The sequence below is a fragment of the Plecotus auritus genome (genome assembly GCF_963455305.1).
Source record: "Plecotus auritus genome assembly, chromosome: 7".
In the NCBI taxonomy this organism is placed as follows: Eukaryota; Metazoa; Chordata; class Mammalia; order Chiroptera; family Vespertilionidae; genus Plecotus; species Plecotus auritus.
In genome coordinates this window covers 1154520-1180556 of record NC_137774.1, presented here as the reverse complement: position 1 = coordinate 1180556, position 26037 = coordinate 1154520, and the positions used below count along the sequence as shown (strand labels likewise).

Sequence of the window (26037 nt, the reverse complement as noted above, 5' to 3'; positions counted from 1 at the left end):
AGCTCTTTCCTCCTCCCCCCTCTCCTCCTTCCTTCAGCTCTTTCCTCCTCCTCCCTCTCCTCCTTCCTCTCAGCTCTTTCCTCCTCCCCCCTCTCCTCCTTCCTCTCAGCTCTTTCCTCCCCCTCTTCTCCTTCCTTTCAGCTCTTTCCTCCTCCCTCTCCTCCTTCCTCTCTGCTCTTTCCTCCTCCTCTCCTCCTTCCTCTCAGCTCTTTCCTCCCCCTCTCCTCCTTCCTCTCAGCTCTTTCCTCCCCCTCTCCTCCTTCCTCTCAGCTCTTTCCTCCTCCCCCCTCTCCTCCTTCCTCTCAGCTCTTTCCTCCCCCTCTCCTCCTTCCTCTCAGCTCTTTCCTCCTCCCTCTCCTCCTTCCTCTCAGCTCTTTCCTCCCCCTCTCCTCCTTCCTCTCAGCTCTTTCCTCCTCCCCCCTCTCCTCCTTCCTCTCAGCTCTTTCCTCCCCCCTCTCCTCCTTCCTCTCAGCTCTTTCCTCCCCCTCTCCTCCTTCCTTCCAGCTCTTTCCTCCTCCTCTCCTCCTTCCTCTCAGCTCTTTCCTCCCCCTCTCCTCCTTCCTTCCAGCTCTTTCCTCCTCCTCTCCTCCTTCCTCTCAGCTCTTTCCTCCCCCTCTCCTCCTTCCTCTCAGCTCTTTCCTCCTCCCCCCTCTCCTCCTTCCTCTCAGCTCTTTCCTCCCCCCTCTCCTCCTTCCTCTCAGCTCTTTCCTCCTCCCTCTCCTCCTTCCTCTCAGCTCTTTCCTCCTCCCCCCTCTCCTCCTTCCTTCCTGCTCTTTCCTCCTCCCTCTCCTCCTTCCTTCAGCTCTTTCCTCCCCCCTCTTCTCACTTTAGCCCTTTCCTCCTCCCCCCTCTCCTCCTTCCTTTCAGCTCTTTCCTCCCCCCTCTCCTCCTTCCTTCAGCTCTTTCCTCCTCCTCTCCTCCTTCCTCTCAGCTCTTTCCTCCTCCTCCCTCTCCTCCTTCCTCTCAGCTCTTTCCTCCTCCCCCCTCTCCTCCTTCCTTCCTGCTCTTTCCTCCCCCCTCTCCTCCTTCCTCTCTGCTCTTTCCTCCCCCCTCTCCTCCTTCCTCTCAGCTCTTTCCTCCTCCCCCCTCTCCTCCTTCCTCTCTGCTCTTTCCTCCCCCTCTCCTCCTTCCTCTCAGCTCTTTCCTCCCCCCTCTCCTCCTTCCTTCAGCTCTTTCCTCCTCCCCCCTCTCCTCCTTCCTTCAGCTCTTTCCTCCCCCCTCTCCTCCTTCCTTTCAGCTCTTTCCTCCCCCCTCTCCTCCTTCCTCTCAGCTCTTTCCTCCCCCCCTCTCCTCCTTCCTCTCAGCTCTTTCCTCCCCCCTCTCCTCCTTCCTCCAGCTCTTTCCTCCTCCCTCTCCTCCTTCCTCTCTGCTCTTTCCTCCCCCTCTCCTCCTTCCTCTCAGCTCTTTCCTCCCCCCTCTCCTCCTTCCTTCAGCTCTTTCCTCCTCCCCCCTCTCCTCCTTCCTCTCAGCTCTTTCCTCCCCCCTCTCCTCCTTCCTCTCAGCTCTTTCCTCCCCCCCTCTCCTCCTTCCTCTCAGCTCTTTCCTCCCCCCTCTCCTCCTTCCTCCAGCTCTTTCCTCCTCCCTCTCCTCCTTCCTCTCAGCTCTTTCCTCCTCCCCCCTCTCCTCCTTCCTCTCAGCTCTTTCCACCCCCCTCTCCTCCTTCCTCTCAGCTCTTTCCTCCCCCCTCTCCTCCTTCCTCTCAGCTCTTTCCTCCTCCTCTCCTCCTTCCTTCCAGCTCTTTCCTCCCCCTCTCCTCCTTCCTCTCAGCTCTTTCCTCCTCCCCCCTCTCCTCCTTCCTTCAGCTCTTTCCTCCTCCCCCCTCTCCTCCTTCCTCTCAGCTCTTTCCTCCCCCCTCTCCTCCTTCCTCTCAGCTCTTTCCTCCCCCCTCTCCTCCTTCCTCTCAGCTCTTTCCTCCCCCCCTCTCCTCCTTCCTCTCAGCTCTTTCCTCCCCCCTCTCCTCCTTCCTCCAGCTCTTTCCTCCTCCCTCTCCTCCTTCCTCTCAGCTCTTTCCTCCTCCCCCCTCTCCTCCTTCCTCTCAGCTCTTTCCACCCCCCTCTCCTCCTTCCTCTCAGCTCTTTCCTCCCCCCTCTCCTCCTTCCTCTCTGCTCTTTCCTCCCCCCTCTCCTCCTTCCTTCAGCTCTTTCCTCCTCCCCCCTCTCCTCCTTCCTCTCTGCTCTTTCCTCCCCCTCTCCTCCTTCCTCTCTGCTCTTTCCTCCCCCCTCTCCTCCTTCCTCTCAGCTCTTTCCTCCCCCCTCTCCTCCTTCCTCTCAGCTCTTTCCTCCCCCTCTCCTTCCTCTCAGCTCTTTCCTCCCCCCTCTCCTCCTTCCTTCCAGCTCTTTCCTCCCCCTCTCCTCCTTCCTCTCAGCTCTTTCCTCCTCCCCCCGCTCCTCCTTCCTCTCAGCTCTTTCCTCCCCCCTCTCCTCCTTCCTCTCAGCTCTTTCCTCCCCCCTCTCCTCCTTCCTCTCAGCTCTTTCTTCCCCCCTCTCCTTCCTTCCAGCTCTTTCTCCGCCCCCCCCCCCTCCTTCTCCTTCCTTTCCTCTCGGTGACACAAACCCTCTGGTGAAGGTGATTGGGGTCGGGAAGGAGTTGGGGAAACCGCGAGGCTCCAGGCTGGCAGGCCCAGGTTTCCCTGCCAGGCGGCCGGAGCCCTTTCTACACCATTGACCCGCGTGCCGCTGGGAAGTAGTTCCTTGGCTGAATGTGAGGCTGTGCGCACATCAGTCTCCGTGGGAGATGGGGAGAGGGTGCCAGCCGTCTCCATTTCCGCTGAGACTCGCAGGGAGGAGCCCGCCCTCAGCTCACATGTCTTCCCTGTGGGGGCAGAGATCATGAAGCCCAGCATGTGGGGGGATCTCGCTGGGACGTTTCCGACAAACTGGGGCTCGGGCAGGGCAGGGCCGGAGCCCCTGGGAGACGCAGCCTGCGGGCTCCTCTGCTCTCCCCAGAGGGGCTCCCCACCAGAGGCGGGGCCACAGGCCCTGGGGCGTTTGCAACTTGCTGGTAGGTGAGGGACCGCGGTGACACCTTCCCCGCGGCAGGTGTCTGCAGAGGCCTGCAGAGGCCGCAGTGGCCTGTGGCTGCAGGGGGACAGGGAAGTGCCCACAGGCCGATCCTGCCCCCAGTCTGCGCCTCCCGCCGCCTTTCCTGCGCTGCGGGGGCTCCACCCTCCTCGTTTGTGGGGCGGGGGGCGGGGGGCTCCACCCTCCTCGTTTGTGGGGCGGGGGGCGGGGGGCTCCACCCTCCTCGTTTGTGGGGTGGGGGGCGGGGGGCTCCACCCTCCTCGTCTGTGTCTTTGTGACAAACGGATGCTGTGAGGGCTGGTTACCCGCGTGGCGGTGCTGGGGGCGCCCCCCTGCGTGAGCGCTAACGTCCGCGGCAGCATTTTATCTGCCTTCCTGCTCCGCCTTAATCATGTTCCCACTTCATCTTCCCTCTCGTCGCCGCTCCCCTGACAGCTCCGTGCAGACTCGGAGGGACGTGCCTGCCAGCCGGCTCCTGCTCAGCCACCCCGCCTCGCGCCGCACTGTCTCCAGAGGCCGGGGCCCGGGCGCGCCCCCTGGATGCGGAGTGCGGATTCTGCACCAGCTCCCGCCCGACTCCACGCTGGGGAGGGGGGGGTTCTCTCTGCCTCCCTCGGCGGAGACCTGACTGTAAATGACAGGCAGGGGGTCAGCCCAGCACTGTGAGTGGGGCTCGGCCGGGTCTGGTCTCAGACTGTCCACACCGATGTGCTCGAGGGGCTGGTCACGTCTGCTCTCCACACGCCGCTCCCTCCCCTTGTGCCCCAGGGTCCTGGGCAGGCAGCCCCTGGCATCTGTGCAGGTCCCCCCCCCCCCCACCGCTGCCGCAGGGAGTGCACCAGGGGCCTGGTGCGGGGAGGGCGAGGCCAGGGCCTGGCGGCCACAGAGGGACTGGACTTGTTGAGTTCTGGCTGTGCTCCCTAGAGATGTAACGGAGGTGACCGCTAACCCGGGACGTGGGGTTTGAGCAGAGAAGAACGCGAGGCAGTGTTCGCAGCAGGAGGGCAGCAGCCTGGGGCAGACCCCTCCCTCCGTCTCCCAGGGGCGCTGGCGAAGGCCGTTGCCAGCACAGGCAGGCCCTGGGTCCTGCCCGTTCTCCGCTCCCCGGCTGGCTGCTCCCAGCTCTCCTGCCCTGACCTACTTGCAGGGCGTATTTTTAGAGGAACGAGGCCTGGCTCTGCCCCTCTCCAGCCCCTCAAGGATCGCGCCTCTCACGTCCCTCTCACGGGAGTTCGTTCTGTGTGCACAGACTGCAGAGGAGGACCAGTCGGTGTGAGGCCTGAAGCGGTAGCGCCATCGCCTGGCGGGCCCAGACTCCCCTGCGGGGCGGTTTCCCCAGCTGCCCTGGAGCCGGCGCAGAGCTGGGGGGCCGCAGAGCTGGGGGGCGTGCGGGTGGGAATGGTGTCGGAGCAAGCGCTGCGCTGTCAGAAGCGGGATCAGAAGCGGGATCGGGTGCACGGAGAGCGGACGTGGAAGTGGAGATGCCGAGAGCCTGCCGTCTGCTCGCCATCTGTGCCTGGAAGAGGTGTCAGATGACACCCAGCCCAGCGAGAAGGTGCCATCGAGGGGGCAGGTGACAGGTTGGGGGGACGGCACTTCCGCTTGCCTGCACCTCCTCTTCCAGGGACGTCATGAGCCACCGTGGCCAGCACCCCTCCTGAGCGTTAGGGTGACACGTGGGGAGATTTTTAAGAAACGGAGATAAAATCATGTTATAAGATTATAAACGGAATCTTAGAGCACGTGGCCTCATGGGTCTGACTTCCCTCTGAGCACAGCATTTCCATGGTTCGTCCATGGGCGGCATGTTGTTACGAGTTTCAGTAACTCAGTCCTTTTTATTTTGTCTTTTTTTTCTTTTTTAATATATTTTATTGATTTTTTACAGAGAGGAAGGGAGAGGGATAGAGAGCTAGAAACATCGATGAGAGAGACACATCGATCAGCTGCCTCCTGCACACCCCCCACTGGGGATGTGCCCGCAACCAATGTATGTGCCCCTGACCGGAATCAAACCCGGGACCCTTCAGTCCGCAGGCCGACGCTCTATCCACTGAGCCAAACCGGTTTCGGCTGTCCTTTTTATTTTGTAACTGAGTGGTACCCCATGGGCGGTGTGCGCGCCGCTCACCCACCTGATCCCGATGGTGGGCGGCTGCTTCCGCCTCCCGGCTGTGTGCAGTGTGCGTGGTTTCTCGTGGACGGTTCCGTGCTCTCGGGTCTGTGCCCAGGAGCGGAATTGCTGGGTCAGACGTAGCTCTCCGCTCCTTCATGAGGCCTGCACGCTTTCCGGTCCTGCGTCTGTCCCCATGTCTTCCTAGCCTCGCCAACACTTGTTATTTTCTGAGTTTTAATTGATTATTATTATCATAGCCACCCTGTGGGTGTTTCTATGGTTTTAAACTGCATTTCCTTAATGACGAAATGTGTCGGACATCTTTCACGTGCTTATTGGCCATTTGTCCCCTTCTCTGGGAAAATAATCTACTCCTGCTTGTTGGGTCGGTATACAGGTGTGCACGATCCGTAAGTGGAAGGGTGGGCATAGAGGGTAGGCCGGTAGGTAGGTGGACAGACGATAGATCTGCCCTCTCCCCACCCCTTCCAAACCGGGCCTTGAGGCTGTGGCTTCCTCAGTCTTTCTGGGTTCCTCCCCCTCCCCCTCTCCCTCTCCCCCCGCCTCCCTCCCCCTCCGTCCCATCTCCCCTGCTCCCTCCCTCCCAGCTGGTCTCTGAAGAAGCACTTAGATGTGCTGAGTCCTTGACCTTGCGGTTGGGGGAGAGCCGGCTAATGAGACACGAGAGGGTGGAGCCACGTCTCTGCAGGACCCGCCTGTGGGGAGCCTGACTGGATGGTGGAGTGGTTATGTCCGTGGGTTGCTCACGTGAAGCGCCCGCGGTCGATTCGTGGCGCCCACCGGCCTCCCCGGGACCGGCACCCTGCCCACAGGGGACGCGGTCGGGGCGTGACGGCTCCGCTCCCCAAAGGGGCAGCGCTGTGTTCCTCCTGCACTTGGGCGGCCGCCCAGGCTTCTGTCCTTCTGTCCTTCTCCTCCCCCGCCCTCCTGCCTCCCTCTCTGTCCATTGTTGTGTTTGAAAGGAAAGTTCCGCTGTTGACGGCAGAGCGCACCCTCTTGGATGGGGCTGCCTTTCGGGGTCCGGTCACCCGAGTTAAGTGGTTTGCCGGCTGCTCCCCATCAGGCTCCAGCTCCAGGGAGAGCCGTGGGCAGGAGCTGCTGACGCTGCTGAGCGCTCCTGACCCGGCTCCTCTCCCGAGTGAGGAGTCACCGTGAAGGTGACACGCGTTCACTGCAGGGACCTTCCGGCGAGTGCGGAGGCGGCTGGTCGGCGCGCCCCCAGGCCCCGCGTCTGTCGTCTTAGCGTGGCCACCGCTCGTGGGCTGTGTGGTCCCAGTGGCTCCCTCCAGGAGGAGCTGTGACTGTTGCCTTTCAGTGTGAAATGGTAGGAATGTTGCCACTGCTGTTACCTAAAAGCTACCTTTCCCCAAACGTGTGAAAACAGTATTTTTATGGCTCCTTCTCCCTGCTCTAACCTTGAGAAGGCCTCGTTCCCTCTCCCTCCAGCCAGCCAGCTGGGGACATTAAAGATGGGTATCAGCCCGGCTGGCGTGGCTCCGTGGTTGAGCAACGACCTATGAACCAGGAGGTCAGGGTTCAGTTCCCAGCCGGGCACGTGCCTGGGTTGGGGGCTCCACCCCCGGTGGGCAGCGTGCAGGAGGCAGCTGACCCATGACTCTCTCATCACTGATGTGCCTCTCGGAAGTCAATAAAAAACACGTGTGTTTTAAAAGACGGGGATCGGAACAGCCTTGTCCCCTCCGCCTGCTGAGCCGCTGAAGGCGGGATTAGGAGAGGGCCTCGGGCAAGTCAGTGTTGTTGTCCAGGTCCGCGCAGGGCGTGCTGAGTGTGGGCGAGGCGGCCGCTCCAGTCCCACGCTGGCCACGCCGCGTGCCGGAGGCGCGAGCCGGGAGCCGCTTCTGCGAGGCTCAGGGCAGCAGACACGATGGAGGGTTCCGTCCAGGAGGCGCTTTGCCGGCTGCTGTGGGTGAAAGCAGTGCTTCCTGCGGCCGAGCCCGGAGCCCGGCGGCGGGGTGTGGATGGGGGTTGGCTCAGGCCTCCTCGCAGTTTCCCGGGACTGTGCTGAGCCCGACGCCGGGGAAGCCAAGCAGGTCCTGCCCTTGTGCAGGCAGGGCCCGGCCCCGCCTCGGCGAGCACGGCCGGCCCCGGCCCCGTGTGGGGAGGCCAAGGTCCAGGTCCACGCCAGCCTTCCCAGCTCCTGTCCGACCACCTGCTGGCCTCCCTGAAGCGGAGGCAGCCTCCCCCTCTCTGAGCTGTGAGGGGGGTTCCGGCTCCACGGGGGCTCGAGGGGCGGACTGTGGCCTTTGGGTGGAGGTGGCCGTGGCTCCGTAGGCTCTGTCCCCAGGGACCCGGCGTCCTGGCAGCGGTCACCCCTCCTGTTGCTGGAAAAGGACTCACCAGGGGGCAGCGCAGAGGAGAACAAGGCACAGCGCCAGCAAAGACGCACCCTCCCTCACCCCTCATGCCGCACGCCGGGCAGTCCTGCCGTGGCCTGCGCTGAGCACCCCCGCACTGAGCACCCTCGCACTGAGCACCCCCGTACTGAGCACCCCCTGCACTGAGCACCCCTGCACTGAGCACCCCCTGTACTGAGCACCCCCTGTACTGAGCACCCCTGCACTGAGCACCCCTGTACTGAGCACCCCCTGTACTGAGCACCCCCGCACTGAGCACCCCCGCCCTGAGCACCCCCGTACTGAGCACCCCCTGCACTGAGCACCCCTGCACTGAGCACCCCCGTACTGAGCACCCCCGCCCTGAGCACCCCCTGCACTGAGCACCCCCTGTACTGAGCACCCCCGCCCTGAGCACCCCCGTACTGAGCACCCCCTGCACTGAGCACCCCCTGCACTGAGCACCCCCGTACTGAGCACCCCCGTACTGAGCACCCCCTGCACTGAGCACCCCCGTACTGAGCACCCCCGTACTGAGCACCCCCTGCACTGAGCACCCCCTGCACTGAGCACCCCCTGCACTGAGCACCCCCGTACTGAGCACCCCCTGCACTGAGCACCCCCTGTACTGAGCACCCCCGCCCTGAGCACCCCCGTACTGAGCACCCCCTGCACTGAGCACCCCCTGCACTGAGCACCCCTGTACTGAGCACCCCTGTACTGAGCACCCCCTGCACTGAGCACCCCCTGCACTGAGCACCCCTGTACTGAGCACCCCCTGCACTGAGCACCCCCGTACTGAGCACCCCCTGCACTGAGCACCCCCTGCACTGAGCACCCCCGCACTGAGCACCCCCGCACTGAGCACCCCCGTACTGAGCACCCCCTGCACTGAGCACCCCCGCCCTGAGCACCCCCGCCCTGAGCACCCCCGTACTGAGCACCCCCTGTACTGAGCACCCCCGTACTGAGCACCCCCTGCACTGATAACCCCCGCACTGAGCACCCCCGGCACTGAGCACCCCCGGCACTGAGCTCCCCTGCACTGAGCACCCCTGCACTGAGCTCCCCTGCACTGAGCACCCCTGCACTGAGCTCCCCTGCACTGAGCACCCCCTGCACTGAGCACCCCTGTACTGAGCACCCCCTGTACTGAGCACCCCCGCACTGAGCACCCCCTCCCTGAGCACCCCCGTACTGAGCACCCCCTGTACTGAGCACCCCCGTACTGAGCACCCCCTGCACTGAGCACCCCTGCACTGAGCACCCCCGTACTGAGCACCCCCGCCCTGAGCACCCCCGTACTGAGCACCCCCTGCACTGAGCACCCCCTGTACTGAGCACCCCCGCACTGAGCACCCCCGCACTGAGCACCCCCGCACTGAGCACCCCCGCCCTGAGCACCCCCGTACTGAGCACCCCCGTACTGAGCACCCCTGCACTGATAACCCCCGCACTGAGCACCCCTGCACTGAGCACCCCTGCACTGAGCACCCCTGCACTGAGCTCCCCTGCACTGAGCACCCCCTGCACTGAGCACCCCCGCCCTGAGCACCCCTGCACTGAGCACCCCTGCACTGAGCTCCCCTGCACTGAGCACCCCTGCACTGAGCTCCCCTGCACTGAGCACCCCCTGCACTGAGCACCCCCTGTACTGAGCACCCCTGCACTGAGCACCCCCTGCACTGAGCACCCCCGCCCTGAGCACCCCTGCACTGAGCACCCCTGTACTGAGCACCCCCGCCCTGAGCACCCCCGCCCTGAGCACCCCTGTACTGAGCACCCCTGTACTGAGCACCCCCGTACTGAGCACCCCTGTACTGAGCACCCCCGCCCTGAGCACCCCTGTACTGAGCACCCCCGCACTGAGCACCCCCGTACTGAGCACCCCCGCACTGAGCACCCCCGCCCTGAGCACCCCCTGCACTGAGCACCCCTGTACTGAGCACCCCCGCACTGAGCACCCCCGCCCTGAGCACCCCCGCCCTGAGCACCCCTGTACTGAGCACCCCCGCACTGAGCACCCCCGTACTGAGCACCCCTGCACTGAGCTCCCCTGCACTGAGCACCCCCTGCACTGAGCACCCCCTGTACTGAGCACCCCTGCACTGAGCTCCCCTGCACTGAGCACCCCTGCACTGAGCACCCCCTGCACTGAGCACCCCCGCACTGAGCACCCCTGCACTGAGCACCCCCGCCCTGAGCACCCCTGCACTGAGCACCCCTGTACTGAGCACCCCTGCACTGAGCACCCCTGTACTGAGCACCCCCGCCCTGAGCACCCCTGTACTGAGCACCCCTGCACTGAGCACTCCTGTACTGAGCACCCCTGTACTGAGCATCCCCGCACTGATGGGGGCGGGGCAGCTGGAGGCTGAGGCTTCCTCGTGCACGGGAAGGTGAGAAGGTGAGGGGCTCCGTGCTCCTCAAACGGTTGTTTCTCTTCTGTTCCTGCCCCGGCAGCTCCACCTGCCACCCACTTCCCTGGCCCTGTCTGTCTGTCTGTCGAGGTCGGTGTGCCGAGCGGCCGCCGGGGACTGGGGAGCAGGTCCTGTGGTCCGAGGACCGCAGCTTCTCTGTGTTTGGGCCAGAGCCTCCAACGTGCTCAGCGCGTGTTGTAAGTGTCAGGCGTCACTTCCTGCCGGTGTTTGTGAAGGGCAGGCTGCTGCCGATCGACGACGGGAAGAGGCTCTGCAGGCCTGGAGTGTGCTGGGCGGCTCACTCAGCGTCTGTGTCTGCACACCCGAGGGCGCTGGAGCCAGAGCCACCTCCCAGACTCCCTTGCAGCTAGGCCCGCAAACCAGCGCTCCTGCAGACGGCGTCTGTAGCAGGTTCCTGCGGAGGGCGGCGGTGGGGGGCTGCCCGGTCGGCTGGAACTCCGTTTCTGGCAGCGCCGTCTGTGTTCCGCCCACCCCCCCTCCCCGGTCCTGCTCAGGGCTCTGGCCCCGTCCCCCCCCCCCCACCCCCGGTCATCCTGGGGCGGGAGCACGCAGGGGCAGGCTTCCTGTGCTCCTTCCCTGCCGCCTCCGCCCCTGCTCACTCCTTTATCCTCCTCTGCCCCCTCCTCCCTGCTCACTCCTTTATCCTCCTCTGCCTCCTCCTCCCTGCTCACTCCTTTATCCTCCTCTGCCCCCTCCTCCCTGCTCACTCCTTTATCCTCCTCTGCCTCCTCCTCCCTGCTCACTCCTTTATCCTCCTCTGCCCCCTCCTCCCTGCTCACTCCTTTATTCTCCTCTGCCGCCTCCGCCCCTGCTCACTCCTTTATCCTCCTCTGCCCCCTCCTCCCCTGCTCACTCCTTTATCCTCCTCTGCCCCCTCCTCCCTGCTCACTCCTTTATCCTCCTCTGCCTCCTCCTCCCTGCTCACTCCTTTATTCTCCTCTGCCCCCTCCTCCCCTGCTCACTCCTTTATCCTCCTCTGCTCCCTCCTCCTCCCCTGCTCACTCCTTTATCCTCCTCTGCCCCCTCCTCCCCTGCTCACTCCTTTATTCTCCTCTGCCCCCTCCTCCCCTGCTCACTCCTTTATTCTCCTCTGCCTCCTCCTCCCCTGCTCACTCCTTTATCCTCCTCTGCCTCCTCCTCCCCTGCTCACTCCTTTATCCTCCTCTGCCCCCTCCTCCCTGCTCACTCCTTTATTCTCCTCTGCCTCCTCCTCCCCTGCTCACTCCTTTATCCTCCTCTGCTCCCTCCTCCCCTGCTCACTCCTTTATTCTCCTCTCCCTCCTCCCTGCTCACTCCTTTATCCTCCTCTCCCTCCTCCTCCCCTGCTCACTCCTTTATCCTCCTCTGCCTCCTCCCCTGCTCACTCCTTTATCCTCCTCTGCTCCCTCCTCCCCTGCTCACTCCTTTATCCTCCTCTGCCTCCTCCTCCCTGCTCACTCCTTTATTCTCCTCTGCTCCCTCCTCCTCCCCTGCTCACTCCTTTATTCTCCTCTCCCTCCTCCCTGCTCACTCCTTTATTCTCCTCTGCTCCCTCCTCCCCTGCTCACTCCTTTATTCTCCTCTCCCTCCTCCCTGCTCACTCCTTTATCCTCCTCTGCTCCCTCCTCCCCTGCTCACTCCTTTATCCTCCTCTCCCTCCTCCTCCCCTGCTCACTCCTTTATTCTCCTCTGCCCCCTCCTCCCTGCTCACTCCTTTATCCTCCTCTGCCTCCGCCCCTGAAATTCCGTGCACAGATTTTATGACGTTTGGGCTCTGGACCCCAAGGAGCGATGCCCGGCACCACAGGCAGTGTCTGAGAGACTCGCTGTGTCGTTTCCGCCCGGCGCACAGGGTCATCAATCCCCAGACAGGTCGCAGCTCCTGCGCCACTCCGTCCCTCAGCTGCGGGGCCATTATCCCGGGCCCCCTCGCTCCCCGCAGCCTCGGCGGTGTGCTGACATTTAATTTACTGCTGCTCATTTCAGAGCCCTTAAAAACACTAATTAATTCCCATGCAGCCCCAGGAGGCACATTCCTGATACCCGCAGTGCCTCTCGCGCCAGCCCGTTACCGCGTCCTTGCGGGGCCCTCAGTGAGGAACAAGGCTGTCATCTCAGCAGCCCCGCAGGGAGACCTTCATGGAGCCAAGGTCAGAAACGGCGACCCCCCAGGCTCCCTGCCTTCGCTGAGTGATGTGGCCCGGGGCCTGGGGAGCAGCCCTCCTGTTCAGGATGTGCCCGGGAGGCCCTGCCAGGCCGGCGGGGGCTGGACTTCCCTGCAGGGAGCCGGCGCGAGCGGGGCGCTGTCGTTCTCAGGCCGAGCGCCAGCGGCGTGTGGGCCGAGAAGTGGACTCAGACCCCGGGAGCTGCGGCGGGGAGCCGGCCGGCCCTCCGGGTTCTGTGTGCGCCCTTTGCCCTGCTGCCCCTTCTCGGGCTCTGGAAGCCTCTCCCCCCGCCCGCCCTGCTCCTGGTCGAGGCCGCAGGGGAGACTTCTGTGTGGGTGGCTTGGACTCGTGTCTGCACCGTTCGGCTGTTCTCACACCCGGGGCAGGGCCTTGATTTGGGGCGGCTCTGCTCAGCGTCAGCAGTGTTTGAGGTCACAGCCGTGCTGCTAGCATGGGCCAGGCCTGCCGCTGCCGCCGCCGGCCCTCGGGGGGCGCTCTAGGGAGGTTGCTGAGAGCCACGGGGTCCGTGAACTGGGCTTCCCTCCAGGGTGATCCTGTTGCGTTCCTGGTAGGAATGAGAATGCTGGTGGCTCTCTTGTACCCACAGGGAAATTAATGGGAATCCGGACCCCTTTCGGCCCTGTCACCGTCATTCTGTGACTCGGGCTCCCTCTTCCTGTTCCCTCCGGGAGCCACGCGTGTTTTCTGGCCTTCACGCGGGGCCAGCGCAGCCAGAGCCGCTCAGCGGGCGCCTCCCTGGGCCCGTGGTGTGGCTGCGGGGCTGGCGTGCCCCTCTGCACCGAGTCAGCGCTTTGGAAGCCGTGCCCCAGCCCCATCACGGCGTCCGTTTCCACTCAGCGGATCCACGCGGCTGCCGGCCGGAGCGGGGCCTGCTGCGCTGTCTGGCCACCACGGAGCCCGGTGCTCGGCGACATCTAACTCCCGGGTGGGCCGGTCGTGCACAGCCGCTGGGCGTTTGGCCGAAACTGACTCGGGCCACCTTCTGGGCCACGCGGCTCCTCAGGGCAGCCTCGGGGTGGGGGAGGCTGGCTGTCCCGCAAACCCGAGTAACTTTCTAAATCTTCGCCCACGACAGGCGCGGTACAAGCAGAGCCTCGACCCCACCGTCGATGAGGTGAAGAAGCTGTGCACGTCGCTGCGCCGCAACGCCAAGGAGGAGCGGGTCCTCTTCCACTACAACGGCCACGGGGTGCCCCGGCCCACCGTGAACGGGGAGATCTGGGTCTTCAACAAGGTGAGCGCAGCCTCAGACACGAGCCCAGGGCTCCAGGCGCCTCAGGGAGCCCCGCTGGGGGCGGACACGCCTGGGAACTGGCGTGTCCCCGACACGGGGCCCAGCCCTGCCCCAGGGCCGGCTCCGCTGAGCTCCTCGTAGGGGGGCTCCTGGCTGGGCTGCTCTGGCTTCCTGTCCCTCTCTGGGTCACTTCCGGTAAGGCGGTTTTTAAGGCCTTTTCCATCTAATTTGACTCGTTACACGTACTGGCACAAACGGTTGCCATTTCCTTACCTTTCCGGTGCCCGTCGGGCCGGTGGTGAGAGCTCCCTCCGTTCCTTCGTGTTGACTGAAACGTGTTGATGGATCGTCTTTCTGTTCTCACTCTCTCTAGCTAGAGACTTGTCCACCTTCCCGATCTTTTAAAAACAATGAATTTCAGCAGCGTTAACTCCCTCCTTCCTTTCCCTGAAGGGCCTCCGCTGGGCCTTCTCCTCAAGCACAGCTCCGCCAGGTCCCGGCCCACTGCACTTTCACTGGGTCCTGCTGGAACTGGTTTGCTCTCCCTGGACATCTTAGTTGACACGCATGTTAATTTCCAACCTTGGAGGATTCCCCGCTGTCCTGTAACGCACATTCCGCCATCAGAGACTGCCCCGAGGCACCGGGACGCCTCCTACCCCCGAGGGTGCGGTTCTGCCCGGCCAGTGAGGGCCTGTGTGTGGCTCAGCCCCAGCGATGGTGGGCCCCGGCTTGGTTGTTAGCATGACCTTTTTATTAGAAAACACGTAACTGCGTGTGGCGTTTTCTCTGTGGGGAGGTGCTTACCTCTCGGCACTGCCCCGAGGCTCTTCAGACCTGGGACCAGGACTGTGGGTGCGGCCCTGCGGTGAGCACGGTCAGTCCTGTCCGAGTGAGCCGCACTCGCCCTGTGCCTCACACCGCTTGTCCGTCCTCCCCCCCACAAACGGGGCTCCTGGGTCAGGCGCGGCTCTGAGGCTCGCACGCTTGAAGCACGACAGCCCCTGACACCTTTCCCGGTCTGTGCCACCTGGGTCTGTGACCCTATGAGGGCTCCCGCTCTGTCAGCGATGCCCTCCTGGGGTGCCCTGGGCCAGGACAGGCCGTGGCAGCCCGTGTGGCCGTCTGGCCGTGCGTCACACATGTGCTGTGTTTCGTTTCCAGAACTACACGCAGTACATCCCGCTGTCGATCTACGACTTGCAGACGTGGATGGGCAGCCCGTCGATATTCGTCTATGACTGCTCCAACGCCGGCCTCATCGTCAAGTCCTTCCGGCAGTTCGCCCTGCAGCGGGAGCAGGAGCTGGAAGTGAGGCCGCGTGCCGGGGCGGGGCTGCGTGCCGGGGCGGGCTGTGTGCCTTAGTCCTGCATGCTGGGGGCGGGGCTGTGTGCCTTAGTCCTGCATGCTGGGGGCGGGGCTGTGTGCCTTAGTCCTGCATGCTGGGGGCGGGGCTGTGCGCCTTAGTCCTGCACGCTGGGGGCGGGGCTTTGTGCCTTAGTCCTGCATGCTGGGGGCGGGGCTTTGTGCCTTAGTCCTGCATGCTGAGGGCGGGGCTGTGTGCCTTAGTCCTGCATGCTGGGGGCGGGGCTGTGTGCCTTAGTCCTGCATGCTGGGGGCGGGGCTTTGTGCCTTAGTCCTGCATGCTGAGGGCGGGGCTGTGGGGGGGCGGGGCTGTGTGCCTTAGTCCTGCACGCTGGGGGTGAGGGGGGCTGTGTGCCATAGACAGTCCTGCACCCTGGGGGGTGGGGCTACGCACCGGGGCAGGGCTGTGTGCCATAGTCCTGCACGCTGGGGGTGAGGGGGGCTGTGTGCCATAGACAGTCCTGCACCCTGGGGGGTGGGGCTACGCACCGGGGCAGGGCTGTGTGCCATAGTCCTGCACGCTGGGGGTGGGGGGGGTCTGTGTGCCATAGACAGTCCTGCACCCTGGGGGGTGGGGCTACGCGCCGGGGCGGGGCTGCACGCTGGGGGCGGGTCTGAATACCGGGGGCGGGGCTGGACGATGGGCTGCCTGCTGGAGGCGGGGTAAGATGGACGGTCGGCAGGGGCGGGGCCGGGGACCTTCTGTAACAGGGAACTATGTTAAGAGACTCCCCAGTCGGACACAACATCACGTCACAGTCTTCCTTCCTGTTCTCTGCAGGTCGCAGCCATCAACCCCAACCACCCTCTGGCCCAGATGCCCCTGCCCCCGTCCATGAAGAACTGCATCCAGCTGGCGGCCTGCGAGGCCAGCGAGCTCCTGCCCATGATCCCTGACCTCCCGGCCGACCTGTTCACCTCCTGCCTCACCACCCCCATCAAAATCGCCCTGCGCTGGTAAGTGGGCTCCGGCTCCGCCTCTGCGGGCACCTTCCCGTCCCACCGAGGCTCACGAGGGATTTTTTTCACTTTTGCCTCCATCTTTCTGGTGGTCAGAAAGTGAGACCTTCGGTAACTCTGAACGAGCACCTGCTTGCTCTTCCCGTAATGCCCCCTCTCCCCACGAGTGTCGGTGTGTGAGGACCCACAGCGCACCCGCCCTTGGGTGGCTCTAGGTCTCCGAGTGAGGGGCAGGATCCCATGTGAAGTGGACACGGAGCACTGGGTGCTTCCGGAAGGAGCCCTGGTCCCAGGATGGGGGCAGCACACAGCCGCGTTGTCTGCCAGGCACACGATGGGTGACCCGAGGCTGGGGACCTTCCCGTCACCCTGAGGGATCGGAAGAATTTAAATGTGAATGGCCCGGTGCTGCTGTGTCCTGTCAGCATGGAAAGTGGTTCCTGGCTTCGCCCAGCAAGAGGGGGCAGGGGGCGGGCCCTGCCGGCGGGTGTCGTGTGGTCTCATCTCAAACCCTCGCCGAGCGTCAGAATGACCTTGGGGAACATACACCCTCGCTGCTTCTCCGTGTGGGGCGGGTGGTTTGTTCTCCAGCATTTTCTAAAATGCGGTGTCTCTGTGGGAGGACACGCTCTGCGCCCCCCTCCCTCGCCCCCACTCTGCGCTGTGAACCCGCCTGCCTCGGCCTTGCCGTGTCTGGGACAGAGCGGTCTGGGCCTCGGCGGGGAGCAGTGCAGACGGTTAGAGAAGCAAGTTGTCCGAGGTTTTCCCTGTGCTGACGTCATAGCTCGGGCTCCGGCCGCAGGGGCGATGGGGCTAACAGGGAGTCAGTGAAATGGTTTCTCTGGAGGTCTCCCGAGGGTGGCCCAGCCGTGGCCTGGCCCTTGCTGAACCCCAAGATGGCTCCCGGTGACCAGAGTCTGTCGGGTTCTGTACGCTGCCCACGCCCGCCTTGAGGAAAGTCGTTTTTCTCCCAAACCAGACGGTGTGCTCTCGGCCCGTCTCCCGGCGCGCTCGCAGCTAAGATGAATGGGGGGTGTCGTTGCGCTCCTTTGGAAAGCGGGCGTGCCAACCCGATGTGTGGCGCTGCGGAAGGATGGCAGCAGGCGGCCCGGCTGCCGGCTGCCTCCCTGAGCCCGACCTGGGGAGCCACGGGGAGCGCAGGGTTGATGGTCCTGCGGGGAGCCCCCCAACAACAGCGTCAGAAACCCGGGGAACCTGGGGAGGGCTGTAGCCACTGCGGAGGGGGCAGCACGCGGGGCGGGGGAGGGGGCCGGCCTGCGGGGAGGCAGGCCTAGGGCACAGCGTGGGAGGAAGGGCGGCGGGAAGGAGAGAAAGAGGGTCCTTCATGGGACAGCAGAAGCACCGCCCACAGACACACCCCTGTGCACACACACACACACAGACACACCCCTGTGCACACACACACAGACACACCCCTGTACACACACACACAGACACACCCCTGTGCACACACACACAGACACACCCCTGTGCACACACACACAGACACACCCCTGTGCACACACACACACACACACACACCCCTGTGCACACACACACACACACCCCTGTGACACACACACAGACACACCCCTGTGCACACACACACAGACACACCCCTGTGCACACACACACACAGACACACCCCTGTGCACATACACACACAGACACACCCCTGTGCACACACACACACAGACACACCCCTGTGCGAATACACACACAGACACACCCCTGTGCAAATACACACACAGACACACCCCTGTGCACATACACACACAGACACACCCCTGTGCACACACACACACAGGCACACCCCTGTGCAAACACATACACAGACACACAAATGGAGGTAGACACAGCGGCTCACACAGAGGCTCACACACACACACACACACAGAGGCTCATACACACACACACACACACACAGAGGCTCATACACACACACACACACAGAGGCTCATACACACACACACACAGAGGCTCATACACACATACACACACACAGAGGCTCACACACACACACCACACACACACACACACACACAGAGGCTCATACACACACACACACACACACAGAGGCTCATACACACACACACACACACAGAGGCTCATACACACACACACACACAGAGGCTCACACACACACACACACACACAGAGGCTCATACACACACACACACACACAGAGGCTCATACACACACACACACACAGAGGCTCACACACACACACACACACACAGAGGCTCATACACACACACACACACAGAGGCTCACACACACACCACACACACACACACAGAGGCTCACACACACACCACACACACACACACACAGAGGCTCATACACACACACACACACAGAGGCTCATACACACACACACACACAGAGGCTCATACACACACACACACACAGAGGCTCATACACACACACCACACACACAGAGGCTCACACACACACACACACACACACACACACACACAGAGGCTCACACACACACACACAGAGGCTCACACACACACACACAGAGGCTCATACACACACACCACACACACAGAGGCTCACACACACACACACACACACAGAGGCTCACACACACACACACACAGAGGCTCACACACACACACACAGAGGCTCATACACACACACACACAGAGAGGCTCACACACACACACAGGCTCATACACACACACACACACAGGCTCATACACACACACACACAGGCTCATACACACACCACACACACACACACAGGCTCACACACACACACACCACACACACACACACACACACACACAGAGGCTCACACACACACACACAGAGGCTCACACACACACACACAGAGGCTCACACACACTCACACAGAGGCTCACACACACACACACACACACAGAGGCACACACACACACAGAGGCACACACACATTACACACACACACACACACACACACACACACACTGCAGATGGGTCAGAATGGAGCATCGGCGGCAGGGAGCCCGCAGCACAGCGAGAACAATTAACTCTGCGCTGGAGCGTCATTCCAGAGGCGTGTTGGTTTTCTATTAGGCTGCCGATTAACATAATTCATCATCTTAATAGGAGAATGGAGGACAGTTATTTGATAAAATTGAAAATGAATTTTAATAAAAACCTACAAGAATAGAAGCAAACTCCCTTTGCAAGAGGGAGGTTTTCTCTAGCCGCGCCCCCCCCCCCCCCCCCCGGCCTGATGCAGTGGGAGAGTCACCAACGTGCTTGCCAACTTGGATCAGTCCCCCGCTCCCCGGAGCACAGTCAGTCTAGCAGTTGGATGAGCAACGGATGGAAGGTACATACATTCTAAAGAGAAGGCAAATTGTAGTGTTGATGCATGATCTGGATTTCAGCTTTGCACAAAGCCAGTAAATGCGTTGGAAAGCTGTCAGCAGAAACACGAGCGTTCCGCACCGCGGCCTTTAGGCCGTGACCTGTGTGTGCAGGCCCACGTGGCAGGTAGAGGGCTGCTCCGGAGGGCGGGGGGCGTCCCCGGCGAGGAGCTGAGAAGCTTCCAGAAGCTGTGTGTGAGATCCGTTGTTTAGAAAAGGAAGGCATTACTCAATACATAGGATTTGGGGCACACGGCTAACCATTAGACATTTAAAACCCTACCTTGTACCTCAACGAGATAAATTCCAAACATGCCAACGACTTAGGTGCCAATAAGAAAACTCACAGGGAGTGGGCCAGGGAGAATGGCGCCTGGGAGCCGGGGTGGGGGGGCAGGAGGAGGCCCACGGGGGGCCCCGTGTCCCCGCTGCGCGCCAGGAGCCGCCCAGCTCGCAGCGGTGCGATGCCTTAGCCAGCACTTCCCCTCCACGAGGCCTGCTGGGGGCACCAGGCAGGGAACCGATGGGACAGGGGCAGGGAGAGCAGCAAGCTTGGGCACGGACTCTTCGGGGAGACATGAGATGCCGGGGCTCGGCCCAGCGTATGGCTGTCCCCGTGAGGACATTGAGGGGGCGGCGGCGTTCTCCCGTCGCGCGTCCGTCCGCGTGTGACCGACTGTCCTCTCCGCAGGTTCTGCATGCAGAAGTGCGTCAGCCTGGTGCCCGGAGTCACGCTGGACCTGATCGAGAAGTGAGTGAGGCGCCGGCCTGCGCCTGGGTCAGGGCTCTCCCCGGGCACTTCCTGTGGGCACGTCCTGTGGGCACGTCCTGTGGGCTCTCCCTGGGCACTTCCTGTGGGCACTTCCTGTGGGTACGTCCTGTGGGCACTTCCTGTGGGCACGTCCTGTGGGCGCTTCCTGTGGGCATGTCCTGTGGGCACTTCCTGTGGGCACTTCCTGTGAGCACTTCCTGTGGGCACGTCCTGTGGGCACTTCCTGTGGGCACGTCCTGTGGGCACGTCCTATGGGCGCTTCCTGTGGGCACGTCCTGTGGGCACTTCCTGTGGGCATGTCCTGTGGGCACGTCCTGTGGGCACTTCCTGTGAGCACTTCCTGTGGGCACGTCCTGTGGGCACGTCCTGTGGGCACTTCCTGTGGGCTCTCCGCAGGCACTTCCTGTGGGTACGTCCTGTGGGCACTTCCTGTGGGCACTTCCTGTGAGCACTTCCTGTGGGCTCTCCCCGGGCACTTCCTGTGGGCACGTCCTGTGGGCACTTCCTGTGAGCACTTCCTGTGGGCTCTCCCCGGGCACTTCCTGTGGGCACGTCCTGTGGGCACTTCCTGTGAGCACTTCCTGTGGGCTCTCCCCGGGCACTTCCTGTGGGCACTTCCTGTGGGCACGTCCTGTGGGCGCTTCCTATGGGTGCTTCCTGTGGGCACGTCCTGTGGGCACGTCCTGTGGGCACTTCCTGTGGGCGCTTCCTGTGGGCACGTCCTGTGGGCGCTTCCTGTGAGCACTTCCTGTGAGCACTTCCTGTGGGCACGTCCCGTGGGCACGTCCCGTGGGCACGTCCTGTGGGCGCTTCCTGTGGGCATGTCCCGTTCTCTGGGAGAGGCTGTGTGTGGATGGCACATCAGCGCTGGCCGCGGACACGCTCAGCTGGGCCACCTGAAAGAAAAAGAATAAAAATCCTCCAGCGCTGAGGAAGGTTCACTCCCCGGGCAACCCGTCTGCTCCCTGCGGCACCAGGTCCGAGCGGGGTCGCCCCCCCATGTTCTGCCTCAGGCAGATGCCAGGTGCGGGCCGGGAGTGAACTCGGGTGCATTTGAGTTGTGTGGCCTCTGCCCGTCCTTCCGGTCAGTGGGCCGGCGCGTCGGCTTCTGGTTGGGAACCGGTTCGGGTCTGACACGCCATCTCGTGACCCTGCACTTGACCTGGTTCCTGTGTGTGTGTTCGCTTCGTCTGTGACATCCCGAGTCGGGCAGGCGGTGGCTCTCAGCCCTGCTGCTCTGCCCGCTGCTTCTAGGCTAGCGTGGTGAGCTCGCTTTCTAAGTCTTCAGATGCAAAATCGTGTGGTAAAACAGCCGGGCTGAGTGTTTTTAAAATATTTTTTTAATTCATTTCAGAGAGGGAGAGGGAGAGAGAGAGACAGCAATGATGAGAGGGAATCATGGATTGGCCGCCTCCTGCACAACCTCTCCTGGGGATCGAGCCCACAACCAGAGCATGTGCCCTTGACCGGAATCGAACCCAGGACCCTTCAGTCCACAGGCCGACGCTCTAGCCACTGAGCCACACCGGCCAGGGCCGAGACTGAGTTTACTGAATGCGGTGGACGAGCACGTCGGCCTCTGGGTCCCTCCCCTGGACAGCGCCTTGCCCGTGAGCCAGGGCCGCATACAGGAACGCACGCCCAAGCGCCCTCCACAGGGACCCGCGCTCCATCGCGGTGCATTCCTCCGCGCGGCGTACTGTGTGGCCCCCGCGTGGACGTGGGATGGCCCGGCAGCCACGCGGCTGAGCGGGAAATGAGGCCAGTCCGCGCAGCATGCCGAGTGGCCTTCAGAGCAGGCGCTGGGGGCCGCGGAGAGGCGGGAAGGGGTGTCCTTGTCGGTGGGGGGAAGAGCCGTGCTAAGTGACTGACTGTTCCACCTTCTTTAGTTTTTTACAAGAATGTGGGCACGTAGAATGCACGTGCAAGTACATGTAAAAGGGAGAACCGACAGAATATAAGCGGAGACCTGTGAGCAGCGCATTAACGTAGAGTTCTGTACGTCACACGTGCACGCAGAGGCCGTGTGCAGCGTGTGACCCGCCCGCATCTGTGCTCCCAGGCTCTGTGCACACGCAGACGGGCCGTGGGGACGGGAGCCAGCCAGCCTGACACGGGCCGGGCCAGCAGGCCAGTGGGGTGGCGACCCTTGTGCTCGCATTGCTGCGGGCGGCGCAGAGCCGGCCAAGCTGACCGCCCGCTCTGTGGGAAGGCGCCGTGGCCTCCGGGGGCAGGGCCGCCTGTGTCGGCAGGTTCGGGTCCGGCAGGGGCAGCTCCGCAGGCTGTGACTGGACCGGCGGTAAAGCCGCGTCCATCCTGCACCGACCCGGCCACGAGACAGGAGCGGTGGTCGCGGGCGGCTCCCCCGGGCGTGCAGAGCCGCGCGCCCCGTCGCCCTGCTTCCTTCTCAGGAGTGTCTGCCGGGACGTGCGGCTCCAGTGCGGCGCCTGCCAGCTCCGCGTCGTGAGCGGTGCGGGGCTGGTGACAGATGGCCCGCGCAGCTTCCACACACACAGGTGCTGAGCACACAGCGTGTTCTCGGGAAGCTTCACGTGGAGGAGAGTTTTAGAAAATGAGAACACACCAGGTCTGCCTGCGCGGCCGTCTGGCTGGCTGGTTTCTTGAGATTTCGGGGTCCGGGAAGCCGCCCGTCCCCCAGGCGTCGCTGGGCGCTGTCCTGGCATCTCCATCTCCCTCCATTTCTAAGTCACGACGCACCGATCCCAGCCCTGCATGTTCCTTACACGCGTGATTCCTCAGCAAACCCGTGTGCAGGGGGGTCCTGGCAGCGCACCTGGTCGGGGTGAGGGCGCTTCTCACACGCAGCCTTCCTGTGCGCCTTCCTGTGCTCTGACCTTTGCCTCCCGATGACCTGGAGCACGCAGAGCCGCGCGGCCCCTCCTCTGGTTTCCTGGCCGGGAGCCCAGCGGTCAGCGCCTTGGCCCCCTGGTGGCCTGTCCCTGGCAGGGGCGTCCTTCGGCGCAGGCCCTGCCTTTACCCAGCCCGTGGTCAGGACAGCCAGCTCCGTCCTGTCACCTCCCGGTTTAAAGTGTGAGCAGCCCCTTCCTACCCTGAACGTGCTCCACAAAAGGGACAATGGGTGAATTGCGCTTCAACGAGTGAATTGTGAACTTACAACGTTCACACCTGAATGACCCATGAGCGCGTGGGCAGAAGCCCCAGAGTTGGGGACGACGTGTCACCTCACACAGCTGACAATGGACCTGTATCCCGAACGCATGACACTGAAGCCCCGCATGAGAGAAGCGCACCCCGTGGCAAAGCGGGCAGAGGGCCTGGAGGGACTGTCCCAGCGAGGATTGGGGGGCCAACACCGGTGAGAAGAGGCTCCAAGTCCTGCAGCGGGAGCGTTCGGGGACGGCGAGTTGAGGCCACAGCGAGGTGCCGGCCACCCGTCACAGCGACCCGCGGAGCAGACCCCAGCGTGCAGAGCGGGAGCCGGCCACCCGTCTCAGCGACCCGCAAAGCAGACCCCGGCGTGCAGAGCGGGAGCCGACCACCCGTCACAGCGCCCCGCAGAGCAGACCCCGGCGTGCAGAGCGGGAGCCGGCCACCTGTCTCAGCGCCCCGCAGAGCAGACCCCGGCGTGCAGAGCGGGAGCCGGCCACCCGTCACAGCGCCCCGCAGAGCAGACCCCGGCGTGCAGAGCGGGAGCCGGCCACCCGTCTCAGCGACCCGCAAAGCAGACCCCGGCGCGCAGAGCGGGAGCCGGCCACCCGTCTCAGCGACCCGCAAAGCAGACCCCGGCGTGCAGAGCGGGAGCCGACCACCCGTCTCAGCGACCCGCAAAGCAGACCCCGGCGTGCAGAGCGGGAGCCGACCACCCGTCACAGCGCCCCGCAGAGCAGACCCCGGCGTGCAGAGCGGGAGCCGGCCACCCGTCTCAGCGACCCGCAAAGCAGACCCCGGCGTGCAGAGCGGGAGCCGATCACCCGTCACAGCGCCCCGCAGAGCAGACCCCGGCGTGCAGAGCGGGAGCCGACCCGGAGCCGCCACTGGCACTGCCCGTGGAGACGGGGTGCAGCCCCGGAGAGCGGCCAGGGGCTCGGGGCCCCGCGGTCCACGCCTGGGGCGCTCCCAGCAGCCGGGCAGGGCTTAGCCTGGACGCCAGCGGGCGGGGGTGTGTTTTTTACGCCGGGACCGATTCCAGGCTCTAGAACTCCATGGCAATCCCACATAACGCGGCACGGGCAGCCAGGCAGGTGCCGGCACGCGCTCCAGCCGCTCCCAGGAAGCGTCCGTCTTCGTTCGGCGCTGGCAAGCTTCTCCGTGGGAAGGAAAAGCTGCTGTTCGTTTCTGTGACGGTGGGGTTTGTCCCGGGCCCTGCCGGCTCCGACGCCACGCCCGGAGCAGGTGTGACTGCGCCCAGCGCGGCCCGGCCGCCGGACAGGCCTCCGACGGTCCTGGAGAAACCTCTCCTTACTTCACCACTTTACTCGCATTTCTGGAGATTCTTCTCGGAATGTGCAGCTCTTAGCCCCGCTTCGACCCCGGGGCGGTCGGGCTGCACCCCCTGTGTTAGGGCCACCAGGCGCAGAACTGACTCCTGGCAACGGCGGCCTGCAGCCCCAGCCGCTCTGCCCCGCCCCTCGGAGGGCCAGGGAGCATAAGTAGCTGGTGTTGGAGAAGCCCTGGGATATTTCAAAGTATATAAACGTGAATAGTTGGAGCGATTAAATACGGTGATGGCGCAGCATTGACAAAGCTGTCGGAGGTGCGGGTGAGCTCTCAGCCCGGGGTTAGCCCAGGACGCTCCCACGTGTCCCGCTCCCTGTGACGGTGCGTGTGCGTGTGCGTGCGTGTGTGTGAGGCAGTCATTTAGCATTCTTCAAAGCTGTTTTCTAATTAAGCTGAGGAGTCTGGAGTACATTACAGTGCACCTCCTTGAGCACCGATCCTAATTATCTCCCCGAGCCTCACGGAGAGTGGCAGCAAGACCCACGCGTGGAAATTGAGGGGCGTTTCTCAGCTCTGAAACGAAGTAATGAAACACTTAGCAGCGCTGGAAATATGGGGGCGCTCAGACGGCTCCCGGGAACCCAAGCGCAGAGTGTTCTGGCTGCAGGCGCAGGGCGGCCAGGAATTATTCATAATTGCCATCTATTGTGTAAACAGCACCTCTCCAATAGCTCAGGGCCTGGGAGGCAGCGAGCGGGTGGCCAGAGCGGCAGGGCCTGGGCCTGGTGTGGGCTGACTGTGGAGCTGGTACCAGCAGGGAGTGGAGAGCAATCGTCTGTGGTTCTTGTGGCGGAGACTCGGGGGGAATGGTCACAGCTACCACGATGGGCACCTGCTGTGTGCGCCAGGCTTTGCCCTGGAGCTCTCCTAGTCCTGGCTGGGGCCTTTGCAAGTGACAGAAAAACAGGGAACCGGGCCAGTCCCCAGAGGGCAGCTGGAGCAGGGCTTGGCCCAGGCCTGTGCGCCCAGCCCGGCGTCGCTGTCCCCAGGGAAGGGCCCGTTGTGTTGGACACACCCCCCATTGCCGGCCGCCCGGCTCGTCCTGATGAGCCAGTGTGAGGGCTCAGCTCAGAGCTGTCCTTGTGGCCGAGGGAGGGAGAGCCCGGGTTCAGGGGCCCGGCGCCTGCGCACGGGTCATTCCCTGCACAGGCCCGCATCCCCTTTGTCATCAGAACAAAGGCCACAGAGGCTGTTCCCACAGCTGCGACACCGGGGGCGTTCCACCTCCCGGCGGATCTATCCGGAACCGCCGGGTGCCGTTCCTGAGCGCAGGGCTCCAGCTTCTCGGGGGCTCTGCCGGAGGAGCTCCCCGCTGGGCCCCGGGACCGTGCTCCGGGAAATGGTCCGACGCCAGGAGACCCACAGAAAATCCGCAGGGCGATGCTCCAGACCCTGCGCTCGGACTGACTTCTGCGGGGTCCTGGAACCCGCCCCAGTTAACAGTCTGTCTTCCTGTGTCAGACGCGTTGAACTCCTCTGATCCTGGTCTCCCTGGAATCCTCTGTGCAGCCCCTGGCTCCGTCCCGCCTGGGGGTGTCTGGCTCGGGGACGGGCGCAGTTCATCATTCTGCGGTAACGTCAGGAGGAGGCGGATTAGCTCCGGTGGCGATTTAACTCCTGCTCACCAGTGAGCCGTGGAAATCATCACTCCTTTTCCTTCCGAATTTAAAAACACATTTTTCTGCGTGTGCCCTGCAAGCGAAGATGAGCAGTTTGTTCTGTGGGGGCAGCTGCAGGCGGAGAGCGGC

At 63.4% G+C, this 26037-nt stretch overlaps 1 protein-coding gene across 2 annotated transcripts in view; it reads left to right on the top strand.

The window, feature by feature from the left end:
• Positions 1–26037, top strand: part of RPTOR (regulatory associated protein of MTOR complex 1) — a 97931-nt gene that overhangs the window by 36561 nt on the left and 35333 nt on the right. For both annotated transcript variants that reach the window (XM_080677686.1, XM_080677685.1), the window contains exons 4-7: positions 13193–13351; positions 14516–14662; positions 15498–15673; positions 19730–19789. In XM_080677686.1, the coding sequence (XP_080533812.1) occupies positions 13193–13351; positions 14516–14662; positions 15498–15673; positions 19730–19789 (542 nt within the window). The remainder of the gene's footprint in view (positions 1–13192; positions 13352–14515; positions 14663–15497; positions 15674–19729; positions 19790–26037) is intronic.